The following is a 26,634-nucleotide window of genomic DNA, read 5'->3' as shown; positions in this document are numbered from 1 at the left end:
AAATCTCTGCTTTAAGAAATCAAATGCAGGCTTGAGAAATTGCTGAGTTGAGTCAAACTTCTACTATCAAAGCCAATGATAAAAGGAAAATTGTGTTACAGAAGAACTAGTTGCAACAATCTACCTCTATCGCCTCCTTATCGGTTTAAACAGTGGCAGGATGTGATTACAAACTCCATAAGTGCTCAGTACAGAGGACCTTCACAATCTTCTTTTATGTACTCCAAACCATACATCAAGAGAATCGACAACCTGAGAATGTCAGCTGAATACTACAACATGTTGCTCACTTCATTGAAACCTACGAAAATGCATGAACCAGAAGAGACCGGCTAGTCAAGCAGTTTGTCCGTACCTTGAAAGAAAATGCTTTCGATTGGTATACTGGTCTAGAGTCAGAAGCAATTGATAGTTGGGAAGAGTTGGAAAGAGAGTTCCTCAACCACTTTTATAGCACAAGGCGTATCGTCAGCATGATGGAGCTGACAAGTACTAAAGAAGGGAGAGAGAGTCGGTCATCGACTACATCAACCGATGGAGAGCTATGATTCTGGATTGCAAAGATAAACTATTAGAGTTATCCGCAGTGGAGATATATACCCAAGGCATGCACTAGGAGCTTCTCTATATTCTACTGGGAATAAAACCTCGTTTATTTGAGGAATTGGCGACACGCGCTCATGATATGGAGCTAAGCATCACCAACAGGGGAATTAAAGCTTTCCTAGTCTCTGAAGGGAGAAAATATAAGAATGAAACCAAAGGCACTGAAAAGATAGTGAACAGTGCCACAAAAGAATCTATGGTCGTGCATGTGACCCCCCTGAATTTTTTCTCCAAAGGAAAAGAAAACAAAGTTTGAAAGAAGGCATGATGTCGGTAAAAAGTGTCACCCAACTCTTAAAGAAAGACAGGATAAGGTTTATCCATTCCCTAACTCTGTTGTGGCAGACATGTTGGAATAACTATTAGAGAAACAACTCATTCAAATGCAAAGTACAAGCGACCGAAGTAGTTAGGGAAGGTCAATGACCCCAACTACTGCAAATATCATCAAGTCGTCAGTCACCCAGTTGAAAAATGTTTTGTGTTGAAGGAGCTAATCCTAAAGTTAGCTTGTGAAAAGAAGATTGATCTCGAGTTGGATGAAGTGGCTCAAACTAACCAGGCTGCAGTACTGGTGACTTCAAGTGTTCCAACACCGTTTATGTCTTATGATCAAAGAGAAAGTTTCATCCAGTGTGGGACCTTTGAGCTTATAGTCATTCGGTTCCAACAAGAGATTCTAACAACATATTTCCAAAGCAAAGATGATCCTGTTAAAGATGACAACGAAGGATGGATAGCTGTGACTCATCGAAAAAGAAGACAGCCAAATTCCACCCAAAAAGAGTCGCGCTCCTATCAAAGCTATAGAAGAAAGAATAGACTCATAAAAAGAAAGGAAAAAAGAAGACATGGAAGCCTAAACCTGCTAAGGAAGAAGACAAGGATTTCCTTCAACTTCGAGAAAGGAAAAAAGAAGGCATGGAAGCCTAAAGAAGACATGGAAGCCTAAGCCTGCTATGGAAGATGACGAGATTTCCTTCAACTTCGACGATCGATAACTTTGGTAGAATTTCTCCCAAGAAGCTTCCTCGATAATCATCCAGATGAAGTATCAGAAGTTATTGCATGTCACATGATCAGCATAGCAGAAGACAACAATAATCTTATAACTACTGAAGAAATCGATGATTCAAAAGAAATTGAGTAAAGAATTTCTGTCTTCGATCGTATCAAGCCTTCAACTACTCGATCTTCAGTCTTCCAAAGATTAAGTATGGCCATGATCGAAGAAGAAAGCCAATGTCCAACGTTTACTACCATTTGAACTTCAGCCTTCAAGAGGCTATGTATCTTCACATCAAAGAAAGTTCGACCTTCAACATATACTTTTGATCGTCTTAAGATGACAAGCGATCAGCATAAAAGAAAGATGAAAACCTTGAAGACAAGACCATTTCATGAAGAAAATAACGACGAGAAGATTTACAGTCATGTCCTTTCACGCAGGAAGAGGAAGTTATCAGTTGATATAAATACAGAAGGTTCCTTGATGGTGAAGCTAAAGCTCATTATATTGAAGAATCCTACAAATGAAGAGGATAATCAAAGCCATGATGAAATAAGAGCTTCTAAAGTTTAAATGTAGAAGATCTTTATCGCATGAACCTAAAATTCATGTTGCTCCTAGCCCACATGAACTTAAAAGATGAATAAAAAAAATAAAACTCCTTATCATAAGAGTATAAACTGCAGGGTGCTCCTGGTCTACATGAGCTTAAAAGGTGAACAGTCCAAAAAAAATCTTTTGAACTACGTTATGACTGAAGGAAATCACAAACAGAGATCTCCATGAGCAATGGAAGTGGATCATTCCAAATTCCATTCAGAATGAACATAACGATTATAGTCATAACCGGAAACATACAAGTTATGCAAATACAGAAATTACAGCATGCTTCAATAGCATTCAAGGGATAGAGTATGTGTACCTTTGAAGAACCATTTTTCAAGTATCCCTCGATCAGTCTACAATGCATTCACAGCAACACTCTAATGCAACAAATAGAAACAATAACAGCACGAACACAAACACAGCCTCCACGAACGTCTGAATGCTCCTCAAACCCAATCGAGTCCAACTCGATTCACAAACGAATGTAGAACACCGCCACAAGTGTTACCTTGGTATTCTCGGTGTGAGAATCCAAGAGTTGTGAGCTCTGTATGATCTTAGATTGAGGAATACAAGAGGTATGCGATCGAGTAGACGATCGAGTAAGTGGGAGATATGAAGTTGTCTATCGCATAGACGATGTACTCGATCATTTAGTAAAACGAAGCCTATCGCATAGACTTTGCTACTCAATCGTTTAGCAACAATCAAAAGAGTAACTATCAGATAGTTAACTCTTAGATGATCGTGTAGACTCTGTCAACACTATCGCTTAGTAAAAACTCTTTTTACTTGATAGCTTTTTCTGTGAGAATTTCCCGAATGGAATCAACTACTAAATTTGGAAAACAATTTTTCTTTTATCTTATGGTTACCATAAAACTTCCAATAACCTCCCACTCAATTCGGTTATTAGAGAAAATGATTTAATTATCATATAATTAATATATTATAAATAAATATGATAACCAACTTATCATATTATATTTATAACCTATAGTTTCAATATTTCATCATATGAAACAAATAAACCATAGTCTTTTTTCTATTTTATGGTACTTAATATAAATCATATTTATATTAAATCTTCCAAATTAATGTATCTAATACATCACACCAATTATATCACATATAATTGAATTTTCTTTTGTTAATTTGAACATTTCAAACTAACCCAAAATCTGATTCTCAACTTGAACCCATTGAGCTATCAAGGGAACCTCATGGACTTATAGCTTGAAGCTCCAACGGTATGTGAATAACTGACTAAACTATTTAGTCACGAGATCCATCATCCGTTAACTGTCGGGCACTCTACTAAAGACCGAAAGCTGCACTTTTCGCACTACAGATATATTTTTATGTCCATATAACCAATCAACAGCACGATAACCCTTCACAAATCGCTCGTAAGTACAACTGGACCAATTTACCATTTTGCTCCTGTAGTTACATCTAACTCCTTAAGTACCATTGATTCCTCTTGAACAATAAGTCATAGTCCTACTATGACTAAGTCCTCTCTTCCAAAGAGAGGGTGTGACCACTATGTTCAAGACCCGGAATCAGCCTTTAAGGAAGCAAATTATCTACTTACCCCTGCTTCAGGGAATGAGTGAATTCCATCTTGTGAAACTGAGTTCCCAGCTCCCCAATCAGACGAATTCTCAAAAAGGTAGGCTTGTTGAGTTGACAATTTGGTCACTCTCAACCATACTAATCAAAGGATCGCCCTCATAGGCAGGAGTTCCAAAACACCCAGGATTAAGGTCATGTCACCTATGGTCATTTTAGTGAAATGTAAATCTCAATTATCAACGATGTTATATAAAGAGACTAATCATCTCGTGGCCCGGTCTTATATAAACTCTTTGTATAGGACACCCCCGCTCGCATGTCTCCACTTGAATGGTCAGGATCGAACCATTTGTAGCATTTTACAATACTTGTAAATACCTACAAAGCGGGTCGTATCCATAGTGTCACCAGGATAAGGTATCCCTCCTTTATCCTTATATTACAGATCATTTAGGTTATTACTTAAGGCATGATCCACTTGTATGTCTTACATGCATGCTTAAGTTACATAAAATAACCACGGATCTTAGTTTATTGGATATGAGTAAATGCAAATAAAATAATATTTATTTTATTAATAACAATGTGTGTACAAAATGTTTACAAACTACGAGACCACCGGGAGAATTAGGATACCAATCCCAACAATGACTTTGTTTAATAATTATCCTTAAATTTATTTATTGTTTTGTCCACATTCTTTCCTATTTAAAAAATCAAACAAAATTTTAAAATTTTAAAAAAGAATTGTATCCAAAGAAAACCAAATATTCAAATATTTATTCAAGAAAGACGAAAACTATGATAACTAAACTCTGAGGAACAAGTATAAATTTTAAAAATGAAATAAATAAATAAATAAACTATAAACGAATGTGGCTTTAATTTTAGTTTTGTTTTTGTTCTTGAAATATTAATCACCTATTTTTAGTAGTTTCAAAAACTTTTTTTCCGATTAAAATGCCATTTGGTTTTTTTTTTTTTTTTTTTTTTTTTTTTTGCCACCATTGGGGTCTTTTTAGTTTGAGGGTTTTGTTCCATTTTAGTTACTTATTTTCAAATATCTAAACTTCTATATTTTAAATCCATCTTATAATTAGTCTTTTGTTGTTAAATTTCTATTTAAAAAATGGTTTCAAGAGCCTTTCCTTTACAAATCTTGGACTCATGTTCACATTTTTTTTCATATATAGTCATTATTATTATTCAATCAATTTCAATTACAAACAATTAACTTCAAATTATTAATTTTAAATTTTATTGTGATTTGTACTTTTGGCGGGTTCATTTTGATCCCAATATATATATTTAACTTTTATTTATATTAGTTTGTGTAGCTTCAAAATATTTGTTTTGGTCATGTAGCATTTTCATTCTTATTTGAAAATTTAAACACAAATTTTATACACAATGGAAATCAATTATTCAAATTTATGACTACATTTTAAAAAATTCTAGCTAATAAAATGTCATGCTAAGGTTTTGATTAAAAGAAATGAGATAAGTTGAAAATGAAAAGACAAAAGGGATTATCTTTTAAGGTACAATGACCAAAACAAAGGCCTCGTGCATAGATTAAATGAATCAAAGTTAAAAATTGGAACTGAAATGAATGTTTTGAAAGTAGAGGAATTAAAATGAACAAAAATTGAAATGACAAAGACTAAAGTGATATTTGAACTTTCGCTATATATATATATATATACATATATTAATTTTGGTCATTTAAAAGTACAATGACCAAAATGACGTTTAAGATTTGGAATTTATAATGATTTAGTCTATGAGAAATCCTAGTATAGTTAGGTTAAACCTTCACCAAATTATAGCATAACTTTCTTTTTAAGACAAGACCATGAAATTGTTATGTACTAAAATCTATATATTAAATCATTATAAATTGTAAAGTATAATGATCAAAATGATATTTATTAAAGTTTAGAGGCTAAATTGTTATAAGTTTGGAAGTACACAAATTACATCATTACAAATTTAAGTTTAAGAACTGAGGGAGCATTTAGGACACCAATTTGGAATGGATTGAGTGGGTTGTAATAACTCACTCAACGTTCGGGGCGTGTGTTAAAATGCGGGGAAGGGTATTTTAACCCTTGGGGTTAAACTAATCAATTCTCTTCTCCAATATTTTCAGTAACTTCATTTCTTCATGGCCAACTTCAATGAAGACCACATCTGACCCTCAATTTCGGTAACAACCACCTCTATTGACTAGCTCCAACTACTATCTTTGACAGTTAACTCCAACAATCATCTATGCAACTAACTCCGACAACCAACTTCGACAATTACTGTGGCAACCAGTTCATAGTATTCAATAGTCTTCTTTTATATTGATTTAATATTTTAATAGAACACTTTGAGTATATAGCAAATCAAACAAACTTGTGAATACAAGTTTGAGAAAATGTAACCAAACACGTGAATGTATTTATTTTATACAGTTTTTATAAAATGTTTAAATTAAAATGATTTTTTTAAAAAAAAAAAAAAATTCTTAATCAATCCAAATATTGCCCTAACATATAATTTGTTTTATGAACCTCATTAAAATTTAAAGTAAGAAAAATGTATATATATATTGGACTAAAGAATAAGAAAAGAATCCCAAGTATATTTTTACAACTTATACATTTTAATTCAATTCATATAATATAATAACTTATTTTAGTATTGCAAGCTCTTCCTTGAAAACATGCTTGATCAACCCTTTTCTTGAGCTACTTTTGAATAATAATCTACCATTATTATTCTTTTGGAATCATGTAACTAAGTTCGCAATATTCTTTGTGCGTCATCTTGTGGTGACTTATGCTCGTCAATTATCACTCATAGTTACAGGTTTTTGTGCAATATTAGAGTTAGAGAATTAGTTGCCTTTGTATACCTCCAAATATGAGGTTTCTTACTTAATGAATGATATAAGTGTTAGATTTGTGATATTGCATATATATATTTGTTTCCCCGACCTTTGTTCATTGAGATGTTTAGAAGATGTCTCCATTTTTGTCTCTATGGGTATTTGTCTCAAAGGTTGTTCTTCCTGTTGTCAACTCTACATAATATTTCTTTTCTTATTTAAATTATTCTGCAGAACATTTTCTCTGGGATGTTTTCCTTTCTAATGATTTGTCGATTATATATAAAAATATTTTTTATCTTTCCGATGTGCTATTTAAGTCCAAAAAGTCTGCGTACTAGAGTTGTCGCATATATTATTTTGTGAGATTGTTGTGGGAGTTCTTCTGAATACCTATTGCATTGTATTAAAATGAAGAATAAGATTTTGTACTTTGTTTGTAGGGTCATGCTCTTCATTTGTTCTTACAGTGAGCGTTTTCATAATCACGAAGGTTTATTTGGTCTTAGAGGGAGCCTAAGATAAAGCTGATTGAGAAGGATTTCTCCATACTCAGGGGGAGCCTGAGCTATTATTCAACAAAAATGGAATTCTCAAGACATAGGGAAAGCCTAAGTCTACACGTGAAGGGGGTTCACAAGTAGAAGGAAAGATATCTTCAAGTGAGAGGGAGTCTCACGCTTAGGGAGAGCCTAACTGTTACTGCACTAATATTTACATACTTAGAAGGAGTCTAAGTTCGAGTTAGAGGGAGTCTCACATCTAGGGGGAGCCTAGGTGATTGGCTAATTTGGGCTCTATGTGGGTCACTGTAACTTTCGCTATTTATAGATAAGTACAATGTTGAAATTGTTTGACTTTTATATATTAGTGGATTATCTTTTCTGAGTACACTGCCTCCAGACGTAAGTGGTTGATCGTCAAACTAGGTTACCAACTTCTGTGTGTTCATACTTGATTTATTATATGTTACTTTGTTGTTGTCTCTAACTTTGCTAGGACGTCTTGTGTGACATTCATATAATGTGTGAGGAACCACATTCCAAAATTTCAACTTTTTTCTTTTTTTGTATAGTGTCAAATATTTTGTGCATGAAACAATTTTTTTACATCCCAAAGTAACCAAATGGATGATCAATAATGTAATTTAAAATCCAAAACACTTTTTAAAAATTGGTGGAACAAAACTTTTTATTCCTATTTACAAAATATGAAATTTAAGGTACTAACACTTATATAATACAATCTTTTTAGGGGAGAGAAGTTGAAAACAACCCTAAACAAAGAGCTTCGTGGTCCAAATACCCTCACTCCATTTGTACTAAAAGGAAAAAAATCTACACTTTAAATATTGGGTTGTATGTCCTAAAACTTGCAGTTTGTAAAATTAAACATATTTTATTTGCAATAAAGTAGTTATTGAGGTTTATTCAATAAAACTACTATTGAATATGTAAATTGTACTTGTAAAAACTAAATCCAATAAACTAAGATTCATGGCTATTACATGAATACTTGGATCTTATTTTGAGATATAAGAGTGGATCAAGTTCGAGTAAATAACCAAAACGTCTCTAGTATACAGATAAGGCACTTTGTATTTAGAGCAAACGATGTGATCCTGAATCATTCATGTAGAGACATGTGAGTGGAGGCATCTTGTGCAAAGAGTTTGTATAAGACCGGATCAGGAAATAAGTCACTCTTACTAGGGATGTTCAAAAAATCGGGTAACCCGACCAACCCGGACTACCCAACCCAAACCACAAGGGTTGGGTTGGGTTGGGTTAAAAATTTTTAAAAATATTAAATTCAGGTTGGGTCTCGGGTTACCCCATTTCAGGGTCGGGCCAATCCAAATATATATATTTCATTTAAATATAACATAAAACCGACAAATCGTATAGCATTATTCAACGATCATGTAGCATTTGGTAAGCGATCGTATAGCATTGGGTAGGCGATCGTATAGCATTGGATCGACGATCGTATAGCATTTTGTTACTCAACGATCGTGTAGCCGAGCTCAGCGATCGTGTAGCATTTGGTAAGCGATCGTATAGCATTTGGTAGGCGATCATATAGCATTAGATTGGCGATTGCATAGCATTTTGTTACTCAATAATCGTGTAGCATTTGGTAAGCGATCGTGTAGCATTGGGTAAGCGATCGTATAGCATTGGGTAGGCAATCGTATAGCATTTTGTTACTCAGTGATCGTGTAGCAAAGCTAAGCGATCGTGTAACATTTGGTAAGCGATCATATAGCATTTAGTAGACGATCGTATAGCATTGGTAGGCGATCGTGTAGCATTTGCCAATTGGTAAGCGATCGTATAGCATTTAGTAAACGATCGTATAGCATTAGTAGGCGATCGTGTAGCATTTGCCAATTGATAAGTGATCGTGTGACAGAACCGGTGACCTAACCCGGTCCAACCTAGAAATTTTGGGTTGGGTTGGGTTGGGTTGACCCTCCAAAAATGAACTTATTAGCCAACCCGAATTTTCAGGTTGGTTCATAAAATTCTCCCAACCCGAACTATGTACACCCCTAACTCTTACTTTATAACATTGTTTACTGTTTAAAACTGAGTATTTCAAAACAATGACCTAGGTAACTTTACCTTAATCCTGAGCTAACTATGAACTCCTGTTTATTCGGGATTATCCTCATATTTGCAGGGGTGAGGATTGGCTCAACAGCGCCGGCTTAATAAGTCTCCCATTTCAGGCGTAAGACCGGGTAAATAGCTGGAGACATAAGGTGCAATATGGAATTCACTCCTACCAGCATTTAGAGATAGTAGAGAGGTTGTTCCCTTAAGTACTGACTATGGATCTTGAACAAGGGGTCTCACCCTCTCATTGGTCTGAGAGGGACTCGATTTGGTGATTGAATCACAGACCAATTGTTCATTAGAGCATTAGTGAGACTTAAAGAGCAAGATGTGATCTCAAGGGTAAAACAGTTTTTGACCCGTCGTTATTACGAACAACCTGTGAAGGGTTGACTTACTGATTATGGTTATATCGAATGGACAAAAATATATCTACAATGAGGAGAGTGCAGTTACGGGCTTTAGTGGAAGTAACCCGATAGTTAACGAATGTTGATTAATTCGGTTTAAAGAATTTAGCCAATTAATTTCGGATCGTTGGAGCTCATAATCTGTAGGTCCATTAAGTCCACTACTAGCTCACAAACGGATTAAACCTTAGAATATTATGATGAGTAAATTTGAAACGTTCAAATTTTGAATTAAGGAAATCAGTAATTATATAGAATATAATTATACGTGTGATTATCGAATTAAACGAATTTGGAGATTTGTATAATATTTAAATTTGATTTAAATATTAATTACATGAATAGGGATTCATGATTAAAGAATTGATGTTTAAAACTAATTGTTTGAATTAATTTTATTTAAATTTGAAAATTTGAAAATTCAAATATATAAATCAATTTTGTTTTAATTTGATTTTTGGAAAATTAAATTATATATTAAAATATTGATTTAATTGAAAAATGGAAATTGGGTGGGTTTTCCCACTTTCTCCATTATATGAACACCTCCAATTCCATTTTAGTTTTTTGTGGTTTTGTTGTCAAAACTAAATGCAATCTGATTACATGAAAGTGTTCTCATAAGTTAAAGAATCAACTGTTGTATTTTGGCATGTAAAAGTGATTTTAATATGAAATAAGTTCTTCCTTAGTTGCTCCAAACATCGAACCTTCCTAAAATTTCCTTCAATATTCAACTCATTTTGGATCCTACAATCCAATTTAAAGACCTAGAGGATAGTAAGGAAGATCAAGTGACGATCTACAAACTTGTTGGAAAGGAAATTCGTGTTAGATTTGAAGGATTGACACCATCATTAAATACATATTTTTCAGACTCATTAAAAAAAATCTTGCACTCCAAAGACAAACCATTCCTTACAGACTATTATAACCACCACCAAATATATCAAGAAGTTATTCTTTCGGTTAAGCACACTTTAATAGATAGGGAATGCAAATGGCAATGACCAACAAGGCTAGTTGTCTTCCTTGACTCGTTGGTGGAAATCATACATTGTGCTATGGATTTTATGGCAAGTTATTTTTTAGCTTTCTATTCCATATTGCAACTAATACCAACAAACACACGACCCCTTATTGAATCCAACAAAATCTAACCTCCATTTGCCTCTTTAATGAAATAGGCAAAGATTTAGTATAGGCGAATAGATTAGGATTAGTAACTTTTTTCCACACAAGTAGACAACACAATCGTCTGCCTGATGCTTTGGCAAAATTTACTTTATAAGAAGTTTCTATGTGGTCCATCCCTACTAGGGGTGATCAACTCAAGCCGTAAAACCAAAGTTAGACAATTGGTTTTACGCACTCTACAATCGGTGAGCTCAAAGAAAGGCTCAACCAACCAATCGTCATAAAAGCTTTTTAAAAAACAAAAGTCATGCAATGCACAACTCAAAAAAGCTTTTGATAGGTAATCGTTACCTAGTCATATTAATTCATTTGTATTTATTTTTTTCATTTTCTTTCCCTCCCTTTTGTCCTTCGCTTCCTCATTTCATTTTTCTTACTACTTTTCATCTTCTGAGTTTTCTGTTTCCTTTCAAAGTCCTGCCATCACCAACCATCACCATCGCACCACAAGCATGCCTCTATTGTAGCTCCTCTTTTTCCTCTACTCTAGTCTTTTTTTCTTCAATCAAAGCTCACTCTCTTCGTCAGAGCCCAACACCAACATAAACTAGTTTTTCGTCTTCTCAACAACTCCACCGATGTTTCCTTCTAAAACCGAGTAAAACCAACCCCTAATCGACCATTCATGTGGCCAACCGGTTGGTTCTGTAGATCCACCCAAAATCAACAGCCATCAATTGATCAAAATAGCCAAATTGGTGGTTGACATACCAACACCAACCAACCAATGATCACCTCTAATCCTAATTTTGCAATAGGGGCATAGATTCGCTGAAGGAATCTCCCTCCTAGTTTTCTGGTTTGTAAATTGTCCTAAAAAACATAGATGCAAATAAAACTCCATTGATTCATACAAAAATACACAATTCAAGGATGCAATATAGAGCCACCCTCTTAGAAGTAAGAGTAGGTTTCTGCTACTAATACAAAGGACAACCCTCTTCAAAGATGACTCGTTCATTTTGAAGCTTAAACCAAAAAATAATCCATCTTGTTTGTTCAAACCTGATGCTTTACCATTGCAGTCATGCCAAGTGAGTAGGCAATATTCGCATTGGCAAATGAACATTAGCTAAGTTTCCACCATCAAAGCTTCTCTGACTGGTCAGCTTCAAACCACCACAAAAAAACCATTGCATCCTAGAAGGCAATTTTTCATCAAAGGCCATCATCATCCTTTTATCTTCTCAATGATGTCTGAAATGACTTCTTCCATGTCCAGTTCCTTCATGCGAGTAAAAGGTCGCTTCATGTCCTATAAATGAAACGTACAATGTTATATGACAGCTTTATCGATCATCTTAAGTGTATAATTGCAATGAAGTTATGAGTGAACTTGTCAAATTAAACAGACAAAACTTGATAGCTTGACAGATTACCAACTCATAATCAAAAGATGTAAAAGCGTTGAGGAATCTCTTGGGTGTAAAAAGCAACAAATAATCTTAGGCACATTAAAAAAAAGGAGATATGAAAAACAGAATTCAAACAAGGATCTGTAGGTGCCACTAGTACCCCTCAATACAAGACATCCGTTGCTGATCTAACCCAAATAAAAGAGATATTTGCCTTCAACAGGAAGACGGTCAACCCGGAAAGAGTTTAGAATGAATGACGAGAATCAACCTAAGGGCATCAGATCGAGGAATCTTTACACCTAATTGGTATGGAAAAGTTCTAGCCTAGATTTCAAGCTAATATGAGCAGTTGAAGGGCATCTACTACTGTCTCAAAATCTACTACTGTCTCAAAGTTAGAAGTTCAAATCATCGCCCTCGCATGTTATACCAAAAGATAAATTAATTCAGTTTTAATATTAGTTGTTAATCCAAAAATAAATATAATCGTACTATAATATTTAAAACAATATTTGAAATATCAAACAAAATTCTAAACATTGCTTTATTAGCCAACAATATCATATTTCACCAAGAAATACTTACGGTAAAATGCTTAGCAAACTCATTTCATCATGTAACTTCGGTGGACTGAATAAAAATTCATTAACACTAGTCATCAAATTGAATTGAGGGAAATTTTATGGAGAACACAAGTACAATTAAATAGAAGGATTAACGTAAGGAAGAGAGATTGGATATAAAACCACTCAAAAGGCCTATGAGCTTAGGAAAAATTACTCCAATTGGCTAGGAAAAAACAGAGCAAGCCTAGAGAAAAGAAATAGAATAATTAAGAAAAAGAATACAGACCAAGATGAACCCAAAAAAGATAGTATAGATTATTTTGTTTAAAAAAAAAGGTTCTAAATTTAGCACCAAATAAGAGAACTTTTTTCTTCCAATTTAACTAAAGAGTAAAGGCATTCTTGCCTATCAGTAACTAGACCCTAAATTGTTGTGTTTGAATATTTAGCAAATGTCAAGATAACCGGAAATTAATCATAAATTAATTTTTTTTATAATTGAAGTTAATGGTGATAATTACCAGAAGACTGATAAACTTCTCGCCATCTTCACTCCGGATTTCAAAGCAACCCCTTCTTGGCTGCATATTAAAAAAATAAATAATAAAATGAGGAGGAAAAACAACAATTTCATTGAATGAACATAATCACTATTTAATTTTTAGTTTTCAATTTTCTGCACGAAATTTCAGTGATATGTAGCAGTTCCTTAAAATAAAATGGAGAAATTCTAAAATCCAATCAGGTAATCAAAGGTGATTGATCATAAATACAACTATTGATTATCTAAAGAAACTCAGAGGATCATAATATCTCCACAGTAGGATATTGTCCACTTCGGACATAAGACCTCAGTTTGTTTATAGAATCACCCAAGAGACTTCATACACTAGTGAAGATATTGTCTCCCACTTATGTACCCTTAATCTTCTCTTTTTCTAGTTAATGTGAGACTTTAGTCACATGCCCAACAATTTGCCCCTTTAAAGGACCAGCAAGCCTCCCTCCAAATAGTCATTGATCTGTGTTTACTCTCGACACCTTTAACCAAGCTAACTTCTCTTCACCAAAGCAACGAAACCAACACTAACAAAAAGCCTAGCAATAATGGAGATATTGTCTCCTACTTATGTACTCATAATTATTTCCTTTCTTAATCAATGTGAGATTTTGTCAATATAAATTGTTAAGTAAATGGTCACCATAGAGTTTAGAACTAAATCCTCCCCAACATTAGTTTACCTCGTTTCAAATACCTAATACTAACAATCCAATCATGAAATATGGAGATTAGCTTTGATACTTTCCGAGCAAAAAATAAATAAATCAATCAAACTCAAGTTTTCCATCTTTTGGGCATCAGAAAACCATAACATCAAAGACATAGGCAACTCTTTGAAAACTCTTTTTAGATGATATAATCTTAAATTTGTATTCACCCATCAGCTTAAGCTTTAGGGTCAATCAACAAGTTAACATAAGCTGATAAGTGAAGGCAAATTTAGTATTGTATCATCTAACAGAACCATAGGGTGTTTTCATAGTTTCACTGTGACCCTACCCAGCAGAGAACATATGAGCTTTAAAATAACAAATATCGCATTTTTTGGTTTTTCAAAGTAGAAATGGTTGGAATTTGGAAGCTAAAAACCTCCACCTTCCTCAAAATAGAAGGAAAATAAAGAACAAATTCAAAGGACAATCAAATCAACAGACCAGTATCATGTGGAGTATTATTTTGCTTGGATAACAAAATGAAGAACCCAAATTGATTCTTTTTTATGAAGAATAGGATGTAAGAGTTGATTATGTCAGAAAGATACCGTATCAGGGTTAAGCATCACAGTGATTCCAGGAACACCATTCTCCAGACCATTTTGCACCTGGATGGCCCTTTTCTTGAATGATTGGCACTGTTTGCTACAAGGGAACAAAATTACGGGAAAAAGTGTCATAACAAACACCGCACATGACATGGCAAAGACAGAAGCATCCACTTATGGGAAAATTTCCACAACCATGAAACGCCACATTCGTATTATCCTTTTCATTTCCATTCATTAGACGTCACATTGCCAAAAGCAAACGCGAAGCCAAGAGTAAAGAGAGGAAATGGTCCCTCACTTGTCTTGACTTTCTATAGAGCAAAAAAAAACCATGTTTTCCCCCTCTAATTTGCCTCACTTTATTAGAGTTCAAAGATAATATCTATAAAAAGTTAGCTTTCTTCAAATGAAATTTTCTAGCCATGCCCGGAAGAGAAAGTACGCTGTCCAATGCCAACAAAAATAAATTATCAAAGATGTGAGTGAGCAAAAATTCCCTCAACAAAATACATCAAATGCGATTGCACAACTCGATATTGACATGTTAGTTTTCATGGAGGAATCTGAAAAGATGGGCAAACGGCAATAGGAGGAGAGAAAATGGCAGTGGTAAAGGAAGGACAAGAAGCCATAGGAGGCGCAGGCGGTAGAACAGCACCAAAACTATACAAAGTAAGTCAAAACCTTTATTCTTCGAAACCCTAGAAATGTAGTCCGCGTTTCATGGGGAAAAAAACTAACCTAACAAAAAGCTCACAAATGGTACTAAAATTTACGACGAAGATCAAACAAGAAAGCAATCAATCAAGCATCTCAAGCCCTTGAAACTTCATCTTCAACTTAACTAACATATTTTCAATTCTTCACCGATTTCTGAACGAGTGGGAAAGAAAAACTCACCAATGTTCAATCACAACCGTTCTGTTCTTCCCATCCTTGTCAAGTTTCTCCAAAGCAGCATCAACTTCCACCCCTTCATTTTCAACCTCTTTCACCTTGCCATTCTCCTTCGGAGCACGTTTCGCCTTCTTACTCTTCGCCGACTCAGTCACAGCCTCATCCACCGCCGAATCAGCCTTAGAGTTCGCCGCCAGCCGAGCCGAGCTCCGAGTCACCCTCGAAGACGCCGGGGCCAGCTTCTCCGCCGCCGGCTCGTCTTCTTGGTTCTTGCTTCGCTTCCTGGGCGCCATTAAAACAGACCTGAAACCCTAGAAAGGAAAAGAAAGAACTACTTTGAGGAAGAAAGTGAACTTATCGGCTTCGAACTGTTCGACTTCGAGTGATATACAGAGGCTGGGTTGGGGCCTTTTCCCGCGCTCTGGGACGGCGGTTGGATTTTGAAGAGACGGTGGAGATGGATTGGGAGTGTGAGGATGGATCGTGGCCGTCAACTGGGTGATCGTACGACGCCCACACAGATCCACTTGGTTTCTTCTGTGGAAGAAAGTGGCGGCACGAAGTCCCAAGAAATGGCGCCAGTCCAGACTCCACCACCATTTATTGTCACGTCGTCTTTTTTAATTTTTATTTTATTTATTTCTTTTAAATAGTAAATACCATTGCTTATATCCACGTGTCAATGTTTCTCTGATTCTTCTACATGTCCATGCTAGAAAAAGCTTTAGAATGTTGAGTGGGAATTAACCACAGTAAATTCTCGTAAAAAATACTTTTTTGTTCACAAGTTTTGGTCTAGTTTGTATTGCCCTCGAGGTTTTCAAATTTTACACATTTTATTATCAAGTTTTGAATTTTATTTTAATTTATTTTCAAAGTTTTAAAATGTTATAATTTTATATTTGAAATTTGAGTTTTGTTTCAATTTAATCTCCAGATTTCAAGATTTTTATATTACCTCAAAATGTCCAATTCTACATGAACCAATTATTGGTATGGGTTTTATCATATTTTTTCGTCTCGTAGATCTAGGTCAGAATATGTGGACATATTCATTTCATGTCAAAACGAATCCTTTGATTTTGTTTTTATGTATATATTGTGGGTGGCCTTTAGGGATTTTTTTTTTTTATATATAAAGATTATCTTTGTCTTTGTTATGTCTCAAATTGGAACAAATTACCATAATTCGTTTCCACTTATGGATCAGGCAACATTTTTCACAATTTTTTCGAATGGAGGTCCTTATTTTTTATATTTGTCATTCCTTATCTTAATTCCAATCCACTTATTGGAGGACCTTATTTTCATATTTGTCATTCCTTATCTTAATTCTGAATCTACTTATTGGAAGAAAATAAGTTTCTTGAAATTTTCTTTCGAATTGTATCCCTACAAAAAAAAAAAAAAACAAAAAAAAAAACAATATTGCACGTGAAAAGTGTAAGATCTTGAAACATATGAACCAAATTGAAGTAAAACTCAGATGTCAAAGGTAAAATTGTAACGTTTTGAAACATAGAGACCAAATTGAAGCAAACTCAAATGTCAAGCATAAAATTGTAACATTTTGAAACATATGAACTAAATTGAAACCAAACTTAATAATTACGTATTAAATGCGTAACTTTTTGGAACCTAAAGACTCAAGTAGAAACTAGACCCAAAACCTAGGGACCAAAAAGATATTTTTTTTCCTAAATTACTTGACAGTTATTTGTTATTTATCATCTTTTTTCTGTTCCATTGTTCACTATTCGTATATAGATGGAAATAGTCTTCACCCGAGACGCAAACTATTATGATCATATTAAAATGGTATGCAGCTCAAACACAAATTAAAATATGCATACTATTTTCTACGAACTATAATAAACTACTTGACTACAATATTTTATATATGTTAACAAATTCGCCAAGTGCCTTTATTTTTGTATACATGTGTTTAGATTTGTTCATTAAATAGATATAAGCCTTTTCCATCCACTGATTCAAGGACAATAGTTGCCTTAAAACATTTTTCAAGAGTTAATTTGAAATTTAAAAGTTTGAAGTAGAATGGGAACAACTAGGGCTGTCAACGGGGGTGGGGTGGGGTGGGGATGTGGGGACAGGGACAGAGATTCCCCACGGGGACCCATCCCGTTTATATATATATATATATATATATATATATATTTATATATATATATATATATATATATATATATATATATTTAAAAAAAATTAATCAGGGACGAGGATACCCTCCCCGTCCCCGATCGGGGATCCTGTTAGAATCCCCGGTTTGATCCCCATTCCTGATCAAACCAGGAATTTCGGAGACCTGACCTTGCGGAAATTTTTGTCAACCCAGGAACAACTTCATAATTTAGAGGCACATTTGATGATTTAACATTTTTAATGTTATAATGTCTTAGTACCAAGGTTGGTAATGTAAAGAATACTACTAATGTAGATATAATATTAATTAAAAGAAAAAAAGAAAAAGAAGCGGCGGCCGGCGAGGGCGATGGCAGGGCGAGGCGATTGGCGGCGAGGGTTTCTTCGAGTTCAGCTTCAGAAGACAGAGCGTCGTTTCGGACTTCAATTTTCGATTTTTGTTTTTTTTAATATATATACATATATATATTAACAAAATTTGGCGTGCGACTGCGCGGGTGCGAGGGGCGCTCGGCCGCTCACGCTCTTTCAGTCTCTTCTTTATATATATATATATATTCGGGTCGGGTTGGGTCGATCCATCCCTGAAATAGAGTAACCCGAGACTCGACCCGGATTTAATATCTTTGAGAATTTTTAACCTAACCCAACCCAACCCTTACGGTTTGAGTCGGGTAGTCCGAATTGGTCGGATTATCGGTTTTTTTGAACACCCCTAGTTACAATGCCAAAATGACATGAAAAAAAATATTATTTTAGTATTTCCCTTTCTTTCTCCCTCTTATCTCTTATTCTCTCTCCTCTATCTCCACAAGACCCTCTCCCCTTCTTTTACATCCTAATTTCTCCCTCTCTCTCTCTCACTTATTCCCCCGCCACCGTCAATGCCGAAATTCATCACCAATTTAGAAAATTCCAACCATGAGATTTTAGATTATTCACACACCCATCGCCTAATTGGATATTTCTTCCTTCTTCATAATCTTTGCTTTCAAACTCTCTCATATTCTTCACAGTATTCAACTCATTTCATGGAACAAAACCCTTTTTTATGTTTCTTTTTCTTTGCAAAAATTTGGGATTGTTGATATAATGCTTAGCTCATATGAATTTGAAGAACTCCAAACTTATTTTCCTATTTTGCCTCATATTGGGATATTGGAGAGTGCTCCATTTTTCTGATTTTACAGTAGATGAGTACGTGAGATAGAGAGAGAGAGAGAAAGACGGGGATGTAAAAGAAAGGGAGAGGGCATCCCTTCGAGGTTTTCCATTGAGATAGCTTTGAAAAATATAAAAATCATTTGGTAATGGAGATGATGTACGCTCGTTAATGGAGATGGGAGAGGGAGAGAGGGAGGAGGAAGATGGAGGAGAGAGATAAGAGAGAGGAGGGAGAAAGAAAGAGAAATAAAAAAAAAAATATAATTTTTTTTCATGTCATTTTGCCAGGTAAGCATCTATAAATTTTTTAATATTAAATTTAAAGGTTTTATTTAGAAAATGACTTCTTAAACTCATTCTTAAAAACCTGGGAACCAAATTGGTCGATTTGAAACATTAGGACTAAATGTATCTATTCATCAAATTTATGATAAAAAACGTATTTTTCCCAAAAAAAAATTATTTTGCGAGATCTTAATATCACTTTAGGTATATTTAAGGTGTTGAGTTGAGTTATGAAGGTTGAAGTTAAAAAGTTTGTGATTGGAATACGAAGTTGTAAGATGAAGTTCATTAATAAATGTCCAAAATAGAGGAATATGAAATTTCTCAATAGATGTACAAATTTTTAATATGAAGTTCATTGATAAATGTATAAAATAGAGAAATATAGAGTTTCTCAATAGACGTGTAAACTTTAATAGTATTTACCATTGAAGTTAAATTATTAATACCAACTCATGAAGTTCATTGATAAATGTGTAAAATAGAAAAATATAGAGTTCCTCAATAGACGTGCAAACGTAATAGTATTTACCATTGAAGTTAAATTATTTAATACCAACTCATGAAGTTGATAGGCCATACAAGCAAACATCCCTAGTTCTTATCCCCTGACTCTAACAAGCAATGGACAAAAATGGACCCTTTTAGAATTTCGTTTTGGACTAAAGACCCATTTTGGAAAACCAAGTTCTTTTTTATTTTTTATTTTTATTTTTTTAAAGAGAATTTACATAAAAAAACATATTTAGGTCATATATTTTATAAATTTGAATCTTTTCAAAAACCGTTTTTAGTGTTGATTTTAGACAATTTTACCCTTTTTTTTAATTTCTTTATATCCATTTTTAATATATTTTTTCATATTTATGGAACTTACTTAATGTTGGATAGAGAAAATGTATTTATTATGGAGAGAGAAAATACATTTAACATGATTTTTCCCATTTTCAATTGGAAGAGAGGAAATATATTTAATTTTTTTTTTTCATTTTCAATTAGAGAGAAAAAAATGTATTTAATATGATTTTATTTTCCATTTTCGTTTTTTATGTTCGATTTTTTATATTATGTGATATATTCCATTATTTGTTTTGAGTATTATTTGTTTTCAAGTAATATATTCCATTGTTTATTTGATGTATATATCTCAAGTATTCTGATATGTATGCACTTCTAATTAGATATCGTTTGTGCTTGTAATATATTCTATTGTTTATTTGGTGTATATATCCTAGGTATTCTGATATGTATGCACTTCTAATTAGGTATTGTTTGTGCCTATAATACATTCCTCCGATGTTCTAATATGTATGTCAATATATTTCATGTGTTTATTTGGTGTATATATTTAAAGTATTATGATATGTATGCAGTTTTAATTAGGTATCACTTGTGTCTGTAATATATTCTATTGTTTATTTGGTATATATATCCCGGATATTTTGATATGCATGCACTTTTAATTAATATTCTGATATGTATGCACTTTTAATTAGGTATCGCTTGTGCTTGTAACATAGTCCCCTGATGTTCTGACATGTACGTCGATATACCTTGGAACACTGTCTTAGATGTTTGCAAACAAATATTCCAACCAATGCATAAAAAATACTAGTAAGATTAGCTGCACGTTCAATATAAATCGCAATATACATCATAAGTTCCATTTATATGGCCATATATATATCATATATCCTATTTAATTAGTCATAGATGCAAATAGTTCAAAATTCAACATAAGCTCCCAACATAAATTGCTAATTCCAAATTAATGTGACAATTTCAAATTCATTTTCAAACCACATAATTTTCAAATAAGAAAAATTATATATCACAGTATATAAATCACAGATGGACTCAATGTTCAATATATATGTAAATGAAAGAGTTTACAACACGCATGTAGAAGCAGTTAGGATTTTAAGTATTCTAACTACATTAATGTTAGGAATCAAGCATGCATGTTCCAAGGAGAAAAACAGGGTTTCAGAAGATAACTTTTGTAGAAACACCAAATTGATGCAATTCCTCGAATAATTATGATCCTGAACTCGTCATGGACCACTGCCAAAGTCTTCTTCGCTATTCTCCGACCTTAGAACGGATTGTGGGATCCAATCTGTTGTGAAATCGAAGGAAATTTTGAGACCTTTGAGAGTTTTGGTGTATGAATGTTGAAGAATAATTTCTTCTTCAAATATCCAAATTGCATGAAGAATTTTCCAGCCAATTTTTCTTCTATTTATAGAAGAAACATATGTAATTAAATTGCATGTAAATTTTATACCAAATAAACCACTGGTTAGTGGGATTAGGTATTAGAGTTAATGAAAAAAAATGGGATAAATCCACTGACCCTAATTTTCATTTAATTTTGATTTTACAAAAATCAATTAACATGAGTTTAAATTTTTAATTAAAATTAATTAAATTAATTAATTTTAAATAATAATTCTTTAAAATCACTTTTAATAAAATTAATTCCAATAATTAATTAAACAATTAAATTAATAAAATCAATTTAATATCAAATATCAAACTAATAATAAACATCAATCCCTATTCATGTATATAATATTTTAATCATATTTAAATATTATATAATATTTTAATCATATTTAAATATTTCTAACTCTCCAATTAGTTTAATTCAACAATTAAACTATATAATCATGTAAATTATATCGCATATAATTTAACGATAATACCTTAAACCGAATTTGAACGTTTTAAATTCTCTCATCACACTGTCTTAAGGTTTAGTCCGATATAAGCTAGCAGAGGGACCTAATGGACCTATAGATCATGAGCTCCAACGATTTGAGATTAACCAGCTAAACACTTTAACCTAATTAACCAACATTCATTAACTACCGGGACACTCCGCTAAACCTTAGTAGCTGCACTCTCCTCACTGTAGATATATTTCTGTCCACTTGATTTAACCATGATTAGTAAATCGGTCCTTTACAGGTTGTTTGTAATTACATTGGGGTCAAAATTATCATTTTATTCCTGTAATTGCATCTTGCTCCTTAAGTCCCATTGATCTTCTAATGAACAATTGGTTTGTGGTCCAATCACTAAACCGAGTCCCTCTCGAGCCAATGAGAGGGTGGGGCCCTTGTTCAAGACCTAGAGTAAGCATTTAAGAGAACAATCTATCTACTATTCCTAGGACTATGTCCCCGACTGTCTACCCGATTTTACCCTTAAAATAGAAGGCTTATTGAGTCGATGATGTTGAGCTACTCTCACCCATGCAAATTAAAGGATAATCCCAAATAAATAGAAGTTCATAATTATTGCAGGATTAATATCGAGTTACCTAGGTCATCAAATTGAAATAAGCAGTCTTAACAGTAAACGGTGTTATAAAGTAAAAGTGATTATTCCGTGGTCCGGTCTTATGCAAACTCATTGCATAGGACACCTCCACTTGCATATTTCCACATGAATAGTTTAGGATCACATCCTTAGCATCAAATACAAAGTGAGTCACATCAATAATGTCCTCAGGTTGAGGTACCCAACTTTATCCTTATATTATAGATCGTTTTGGCTATATACTCGATCTTGATCCACTCTTATGTCTTCATATAAAGTTAAAGCATTCATATCATCATCAGGGGTTCTTAGTTTATTGGATTTAGGGTTAAAAAAGTGCAATTCACATGTTCAATAACATTTTTATTGAATAACTTGAATAACAACTTTATTGTCAAATATAATATGTTTAATATATACAAACCACGAGTTTTAGGACATACAACCCAACAAACTCCCACTTAGACTAAAAACTCCAGTGGGGTTACATATATATACAATGTTGAGTGTGAGAGAACAATGTTGAGTGTGAGAGAAAACCATAACTACAATAAACCAGGACATCACATACTCATGATTTCTTTCACTTGCCTTAGATTTACATAACTCGTAGTCTTAGACTCACTAGGTGACCCTCAAACATTTTAACTGTGAAAGCCTTAGTAAATAGATCAACAATGTTGTCTTCTAAGGCCATCTAAGTGATGATCATGTCTCCTCGATGTACGATCTCCCTGATGAGATGGTATTTGCACTTAATGTGCTTTCCGCACTCATGACTTCTAGGTTTTTTAGAATTGGCAATTGATCTATTGTTATCAAAATAGAGGGTGATAGGCAAACGCATATTTGGAACCACTTCCAAATCGATTAAGAACTTTTTAAGTCATACTGCTTCCTTTTTCACTTCGCATGCAGCCACGTACTCCACTTCCATGGTAGAATCAGCAATACAATTTTGCTTTATACTCCTCCAAACTATAGCTCATTCGTTTAGAGTGAACACTGATCCTGAAGTTGATTTCCTCGAATCTATATCTGTTAGAAAATAAAAGTCAGTGTATCCTGAAAGGATCTGATCCTTAGCGCCATACATGAGCATGTAGTCCCTTGTTCTTCTAAGATACTTGAGGATATTTTTAATCGTAGTCCAATGATCATATCTAAGATTGGACTGAAACCTGTTGACGATTCCTACTACATAGAATATATCAGGTCGTGTACACAAAATGACATACATCAGACTACTAACTGCTGATGCATAGGGAATACATTTCATACACTTAACCACATACTAATAAACTAAGATCCATGGTTATCGTTGTAACTTAAACATATATGTGGAGACATACAAGTGGATCGTGTTTAAGTGATAACCTAAATGGTCTGTAGTATATGGATAAGGCTGGACACCTTATCCTTGTGACACTACGAGTATGGCCCGCTTTGTAGGTGTTACAAATGTTGTAAAGTGCTACAAATGATATGATCCTGATCATTCATGTATTAGACATGCATGCAGGGATATTCTATACAAAGGAGTTTGTATAAGACCAGGCCACGAAATGTTTAGTCTCGATATATAACGCCGTTCATAATTGAGACTTTCATTTCACTAGGATGACCATAGGTAACATGATCTTAATTTTGAGTGAGTTGTGAACTCCTACCTATGAGTGCGGTCCTTTGATTTGCATGGGTGAGAGTGGCCAGATTACCAACTCAACCAGCCTATCATTTTGGGGATCGTCTGATTGAGGAGTTGGGAACTCAACTACACAAGATGGAATTCACTCCTTTCTCGAAGTAGGGGTAAGTAGATAAATTACTCCCTTAAGGGCTGATTTCGGGTCTTGAACAATGTGGCGCCTAGAGATGTCCACGGGGCGAGGCCGGAGATGCCATTCCCCATCCTCGTCACCGCTCCCCATTTCATTCTCCATCCCCGTGAAATTCTCCACAGGGATCGGGGCAGGGATTCCCCGCAGGGAATTTTTCCCTGTTACATTTTTTTTTTTGTAAAAAGACAATTAATTTAAATCACTAATGTGAGAAAATTTTAATTAAATAATTAACTCTATCACTCAATTTTTTATTATGATTAGTTTTATTATGACAATTTGAATTTAAAGATAAATTACTCAACTTTTTGCCTAAAAAAAGCTAATTAATTTTTTTAGTAGAAAGAAATAAATATAAATCAAATTATTCACATATATAATCTAAATTTAAACATATTCATTATCTTTCTCAATAGATAATCAAATTTAAAATTTAAATGTAATGTTTATATAATAATAATAATAACATAACATTAGATAACTATATTAAATAAATATGTAAAAGCTAATCGGGACGAGGACGAAAAACGGGGCGGGGCTAGGGTCAGGGGCGGGGACGGGGAATGCATTCCCCGTCCCCGTCCCTGTTTACCTTACGGGGAATTTTTTCCCCCACTCCCTCCTCATTCCCCGCCTAATCAGAGAATCCCCGCCCCGTCCCCGTGGGAAAATTGGACATCTTTAGTGGCGCCACACCCTCTCTTGGCCCGAGAGGGGTTTAGTCATAGTGGGATTATGATCTATTATTCATTTGAGAGATCAATGGTACTTAAGGAGTTAGATGTAACTATAGAGGCAAAATAATAATTTGGCCCAACTGTACTTACAAGCGATTTATGAAGGGTCATCGTACTGTTGATTGGTTATATCCAATGGACACATAAATATATCTGTAGTACGAAGAGTACAGTTTTTGGTTTTTAGTGGAGTGCCCGGCAGTTAACGGATGGTGGATAATGTGATTAAAAAGTTTAATTGATTATTCACGTACCATTGGAGCTTCAAGCTACAGATCCATAAGATCCCCTTGGTAGCTCAATGGATTTAAGTTGAGAATTAGTTTTTGGGTTAATTTGAAATGTTCAAATTAATAAGAGGAAATTTGATAATAATATATTAAATTAATTCAATTATATATGATATAATGTATTTAATACATTATTGTTTGATTGGAGGAACTAATATTTGAATATGATTCAAATATATTTTATATGAATAAGATTCATAATTATTAAATTTAATATAAATATGATTTATATTAAATTTAATATAAATATGCCATAAAATAGAGAAAAAGACTATGGTTTATATGTTGTATATGATGCAATATTAAAACTAGAGATTATGAATATAATATGATAAGTTAGCTATCATATTTATTTATATTTATTAATTATTTGATAATTAACTTCTTTTTCTCCATAACCACCCTTAGTGGGTAGTTATTTGGTTTTATGGAAAAATTGAGATAAAATAAAATGATTTTCTAATTATTCCAAAAAGACAAGAGATATACTATCGAGTACACAATTGAGTAACTACACGATTGCCTGAGAGACTAAATGATCGCGTAGGAAGTTTATGTGATAGACTTGGTCGTCTACACGATCGTGTGATTCCCATCTTGATCGTCTTCCTCCTCTACACCAAACTTCCCCTCTAACCAAAATTAGCCAGAGCCCACCACTCCTAGATTCTCACACCGAGAATATCAAGGTCACCAAGTGGTAGTGTCCTGTTTGGTTCGAGGATCGAATTGTTGTTTGCTATTTGTTCGAGATGAGTGTTTGTGACTTGTTCGATGTGTTCGTGAACGAGTTTGATCGAGAGATTACTTGAAGAACGGTTCTTCAAAGGTATAATCTCTTGATCCTTTGTTTTTAGTTCAAAGCATGCTGTAATTTAAGATTTGTGCTTAATCTATTTTGTATGACTATAAATGTGTGTGTTTAATCACAATGGAATTTGGATGATCTACTTCTGCTCAAAGGTTCTCTATAAACGGAGATCCTTCAAGATGTTAGTTTATTGGTTTGTGGTTAATGCAACTAAAAATGAAATAAAATATCACATATTTTATTATATAAATAAAATATTTGTACATTACAATTACAAACTATAGAACCCTACGAGATTTAGAGCATCAACCCCGACAACAACAATATCATATTTTCACGTGTATACATAATCTTAACATCGACTTGGTTAGGGTGCCTGGTTCATGGGTGAATTGATAGCGAACCACTTACCTTGAATTTATGTCCTCGGTTATTTCCTTTTCCAATTCTTCCACAACCTTATC

At 33.8% G+C, this 26,634-nt stretch overlaps 1 protein-coding gene across 1 annotated transcript; it reads right to left on the bottom strand.

The window, feature by feature from the left end:
* Window positions 1–11,728: 11,728 nt before the first annotated feature.
* On the bottom strand, window positions 11,729–16,192 carry LOC120076886 (selenium binding protein). Its single transcript, XM_039030836.2, has 4 exons — window positions 15,556–16,192; window positions 14,653–14,749; window positions 13,351–13,410; window positions 11,729–12,160 (listed from the first exon to the last, which is right to left on the bottom strand). Exons 1-4 carry the CDS (start codon window positions 15,843–15,845, stop codon window positions 12,077–12,079), a joined length of 531 nt encoding a protein of 176 aa, XP_038886764.1. The 5' UTR covers window positions 15,846–16,192; the 3' UTR covers window positions 11,729–12,076.
* Between the last annotated feature and the right edge of the window lie 10,442 nt (window positions 16,193–26,634).

This window comes from Benincasa hispida, chromosome 4 (genome assembly GCF_027475165.1).
Source record: "Benincasa hispida cultivar pf3 chromosome 4, pf3_genome.v1.1, whole genome shotgun sequence".
NCBI lineage: Eukaryota > Viridiplantae > Streptophyta > Magnoliopsida > Cucurbitales > Cucurbitaceae > Benincasa > Benincasa hispida.
The sequence above is the reverse complement of the archived record's forward strand: the minus strand, read 5'-3'. Positions and strand labels throughout refer to the sequence as shown.

What these genes read in the sequence shown, in the direction of transcription:
- LOC120076886 (XM_039030836.2), bottom strand. Translation starts at nt 15,845, where the DNA reads ATGGCGCCCAGGAAGCGAAGCAAGAACCAAGAAGACGAGCCGGCGGCG. An exon ending in ACGGTTGTGATTGAACATTG is followed by an intron (nt 14,750 to 15,555) that starts GTGAGTTTTTCT and finishes GTTCCCTTGTAG; the next exon opens with CAAACAGTGCCAATCATTCA. An exon ending in AGAAGTTTATCAGTCTTCTG is followed by an intron (nt 12,161 to 13,350) that starts GTAATTATCACC and finishes TTTCATTTATAG; the next exon opens with GACATGAAGCGACCTTTTAC.